Consider the following 4,794-nt stretch of genomic DNA (forward strand, 5'->3'; position numbering starts at 1 on the left):
TTAATTAAGAATACAAATTGTCAGATTGGATAGATTTGATATATTACCGCTCACTATTACCACATCTTATAATCTTAGTTGAATACATAATTTGCTCCCTTCAATTTTCACAAAATAATTTAATAAATTATTTTATAATCAAAAATTAAAAGGATAATATATACTGGAATGATTACATAATAAAAAATTACATAGAATTCACAACACACATAAAAATTTTCTCAATCCCATTACCATTGGCTGCTGACTCGGCCAAGCCATGGTTGGTAATAAAATTCCAAAAACAAAAGAAAAGGAAATACACGTTGAAACTGCTGTCCTGTACCTGATTCCAAAAGCTGCAAGACAAGCCGCTACGAGTTAACAGAAACTGATACGACTCAAACTCAACTCACGTTATTCTATTACTTCAGGCTTATTATTTATTCACTATAAGCCTTCTCTTCATCAATTATACATCTCCCTCTTCAATTCCCTGCTTTCTACAGATTCTTTCCCTATCAACTTTTGCTTATCATCCATGGAGCATCAAAAATCAGGTAATACTATTTGGGATTTTTTCTTTTACTCCTTTTGGCAAATTGTTGAGCTTGTTTAATGTTTTATGTCTTCAAGATGAGATTGTTGCGCTGGAGGTTGAGAAAGAAGTCTGCAGTGAATTTAAGGCTCATGTGTTCTCTTCTTCTGCAGAGGTTTAAAACTCTAAAACTCCATAATAATTTTCCATGCTTATGTATTGTTTAGGGTCTTCTTTGCAATCTTCTTACATCTTTGATAATCTCCCAAATTGGTCCTGTTTTTAGGACAATACTGCTCTGCTATTTGTGTTTCTCTTTCATGCAGACATTCAGGCTATTGCTCTGTTGGCTATTGATCGTTTAGGGAAAATAGGCAGTGGGTTGGGAGTGGATTTGGGATTGTCAATTGTATGAAAAAGAGAGCTGTTTTTTATTAGGTCTACAATTCCTAGCAGCTCATGGATTTGATGTAGTTATTTTTTAAAAACATACAGCAAGTTAGATTGTGATGCATTGTGTATAATGATGAATGAAAGGATTCTATGGTATGCACACTCACGCCCAGGACGGGGGAGGAGCCCTAAGGGGAGTGTCTAAATCCCGGCACATTACCCTATCCAAACCCATGTGGGATTCAATATGCCCTTTCACCGGTGATTTACACCATGCAGTGGAATAAGAGTTGCAGGTTGGCGAAATCTTTTCCTTGTGTTTGGCAACTTAAAAAAGAGGAAATGTTTTTGTTTTGTTTGGATAGAGAGAACCTGAAAGGGAAATGTAATTATAAACAAAAAGAAGAGAACGTTTTGATTACTGTTAAATCAAAGAGGGTAATAAGGTTCTCCATCAAAGTTAAAATTTTTACACCCTAGTATGGGTTTTTGTAATTAGTTTCAACTCCTGGAAGTGGAACGATGAGGCATACGCTCCCTTCCTTTCCATTCTACTCCATTTAAAAAATTTTAAAAAAAAAATAGTCAAACGAGATAGTCAGAGATTCTATCTCCATTCTCCTTCCTTCCCCTTCATTCTGCTCCCATCCATGCATAGTGTTTTGTTTAATATGGTGGTGAAGGTGAAGCAATTTAGGAGTGTGATAAGGTTTGCATTAAAAAATAATCTGGCTTTGTATTTTATCCTGACGCAAGAATTGGCTTCCAACTGATACAGATATGATTAAATTCATCCATTCAGATTGATGCCTGCCCTCATTCCCCTCAAGGGTGTCAACTAGTTCAGTGATTTTTGTGATTCAAAAAGAAATATAGGAATTATCAACTTCAATAAGATTTAGCAAATAGTCCCGTGACTGCAGGAGAACTTTACCTCATCCTTCTCCATTCTATTTCCATAATATTTTACTCAACTTTCTTCTCCATTTCATTGTTGATCAATCAGTTGCTTGAAAGGCTACATGAGAAATGGAGTTCGGTGAAAAAGCAATCATACCCAGCAATGTATTCAAGCGTGTATGGAGGAATAGTTCTTGATCCTGCAATGATGGTGATTCCTATAGATGATCACATGGTTCATCGAGGGCATGGAGTGTTCGATACGTCTATCATTTTTTATGGGTACGCATAAACATCTATATTTCTTATATTTTAGTTGGCATTCTATGAATTTCAACTCGTTCTAGGCGTCCACTCATTGTAACTTTTCTTTTCCCATCATTTTTCAAGTACAATTGGAGTTAAAATTTCTTAAACTATATGGCTTATGCAGATATCTATATGAGCTTGATGTCCATTTGGATCGGTTTCTAAGATCAGCATCAAAAGCAAGGATATCTTCTCCTTTCCCTCGCTCAACTCTTCGAAGCATTCTTATCCAAATGACAGCAGTATCAAAATGCAAGAAAGGAACCCTAAGATTCTGGCTAAGTGCAGGCCCTGGAAACTTCTTGCTTTCCCCTGCAGGTTGTCCAACTTCTGCTTTCTATGCTGTAGTTATTGATGATGACTTCTCCCAGTGTAAGGAAGGGGTTAAAGTGATAACTTCCACTATCCCCATGAAGGCACCTGAGTTTGCAACTATGAAGAATGTGAATTATCTCCCAAATGTCCTTTCAGTAATGGAAGCCGAAGATAAGGGAGCATTTGCCTCCATCTGGGTTGATGACGAAGGCTATATTGCCGAGGGGCCGAATGTGAATGTGGCTTTCATAACCCAAGATAAGGAGCTTATCTTACCTTTCTTTGACAAGATCCTTAGGGGTTGCACTGCATTAAGGCTTCTTCAACTAGCACCTAAATTGGTCAAGCAAGGGCGGTTAAAAAGTGTTAAAACGGCTAATGTTACTGTTCAGGAGGCTAAAAGGGCAGCTGAAATGATGTTTGTTGGAAGCACACTTCCTCTCTTGCCGATTATCATGTGGGATGAGCAACCCATTGGAGATGGTAACGACATTTCTTTGTGGCAGATATCGTTATTTGTGGTTTTTAATGTGGAAGCTCTTGATTAGCAATAAAAAGGAAAATAAACCTTCCAAGTTGCTGAATTGCTCATTGAAAGTTCACTTTTCTTGTTGCATAGCATGAGATATGATTTTATAAGAACTGTTTTTTGCAATTGATTGGTTATGGATGAGTTATTGATTTCTTGTAAAATACTTAGTTTCTTTCTTCTTGTTGTTTGCAGGTAAGGTAGGAGAGTTGACCATGGCACTCTCTGATCTGCTTTGGGAAGATATGGTTGCAGGCGTTGGCATGCAAAGGATACCTGTTCCTTATGAGAAGCTAACCTCATAGATTCAATAAGTGAAACCAAAGGAATGGTTTAAACTTTGAACTTAAACTTCAGCTTCTCTCATTGCTCATTGCTGTTTTCCTGCAACTTGTCAAGGGACTTGCTTTGGCTAGTCATTGTTCATGGAATAAAAAATTTGAAGTTTGCCTGTGTTCTCTTCATTATTTGAAGTATACAGTTAACATAATTATACCTTATAATCATTATCTGCACTAGATGGTTGGCAAGACATGTTTGGAAATTCTCAGGTTATCTGGGTTTGATTTCTCTTGAAATGTATAGAAAGTATTTTAGCAACACAACTAAGTTGACCTATCCTCAAACTGGTTTTGTCAAATACATGGTTTTAAAATGTCTTTTGCAACAATAGCTGGGAAAACATTTTCACCTGGAGATAGATTTCCTAGCAGCTTGGAAATCTTCTAGGAATTTAATTCTCAGGTATGTATGGAAGAATGAAAAATCCTTGCAAATTAATACAAAATACAGGACAAAAACTTGAAAGTCATCACATCTTTATATATATCCGTTCTTACCATTGAAATCATGCTAATGTAGCATCATGAGGAGGTAATAAATATAGTTCCATAGGATTGAAGAACAAAGTAAGTTGTCATTGCAGAACAACTCCCAGCTCTTCCTTACCTCTAAAGATATAGCAAAGAAATTTCCCCATGTCACCCATTCCGAAGAAGATCTGAGCAGCAATGAATTGGCAAGCACTAGCCTCCAAGGATTCATCACAGCCGACAAAAGCAGGTGCTTTGAGCTTTATCATCTTGGACGCAAGCTATGAGTAAATATTTGCAAGAGATGTGAGAAAGGCTAGTTCTTTTTATTCTTTGAAGATGGAGAAGGAAGCAGTGCCTGCTTAGCTTTGAAGCGAAATGCATATAATCCACACCATTGAAATAGCATCTTACGGTTGCTTTTTATCTGCCTCTTAAGTGCGTTTTCTTTTGGTAGTTCACATGCCTTGCTTGTGACCACTGTCTGCCACCGTCGCTGACTTTTTCTTCTACCTGTTTCCAATTTCTGTTTTCTCAGGTTTAAAGAAAAAAGAAAGGACAAATTATTTACTTCAAAATCTTGATTAGAATTTCCTTTTTTAGAATGAGAAGCACTTCCCCTGCTTGCCGCATGCTAACTTTGGGTGCGAATTAAATCTCATTCTTGATTAGTATAGATTTAATTAAATCTCATTTCAACACTAACCGTATTTGAATTTACTAAAATTCTTTAGAATTCATCACATATATAATTTTTAAATTGTAGTATAATTTGCAATTCAATAATTTTTTAGTGAATTGAAAGGTCCATCATATTTCCAATTGTGCCTTTTCTTTTTTGAATTTCATTAATTAAGAGTACAACAATTCAAAGTTGACAGTATACGAACCAAGCCACTTATAAATATTTAAGATATTTAAGATTTGATAGAATTTTAAATTAAGAAGATCCATTTTCTAAATGAGTAAAGTGGATTTGGGCTTTTAGAGTTTATAGTTTATTGGGCTTTTATTTATAT

General features: G+C 35.9%; 1 protein-coding gene across 2 annotated transcripts; it reads left to right on the forward strand.

Annotated features, from left to right (window-relative positions):
- The first annotated feature begins 308 nt into the window (after positions 1 to 308).
- On the forward strand, positions 309 to 3,427 carry LOC110602285 (D-amino-acid transaminase, chloroplastic). Of its 2 annotated transcripts, XM_021739770.2 has the most exons (5): positions 309 to 539; positions 616 to 692; positions 1,917 to 2,092; positions 2,244 to 2,917; positions 3,159 to 3,427. In XM_021739770.2, exons 1-5 carry the CDS (start codon positions 521 to 523, stop codon positions 3,266 to 3,268), a joined length of 1,056 nt encoding a protein of 351 aa, XP_021595462.1. In that variant the 5' UTR covers positions 309 to 520; the 3' UTR covers positions 3,269 to 3,427. The 2 variants fall into 2 exon arrangements, with proteins under 2 accessions (XP_021595462.1, XP_021595463.1); XM_021739771.2 differs by lacking the exon at positions 616 to 692.
- Positions 3,428 to 4,794: the final 1,367 nt, after the last annotated feature.

This window comes from Manihot esculenta, chromosome 15 (genome assembly GCF_001659605.2).
Source record: "Manihot esculenta cultivar AM560-2 chromosome 15, M.esculenta_v8, whole genome shotgun sequence".
Taxonomy (NCBI): Eukaryota; Viridiplantae; Streptophyta; class Magnoliopsida; order Malpighiales; family Euphorbiaceae; genus Manihot; species Manihot esculenta.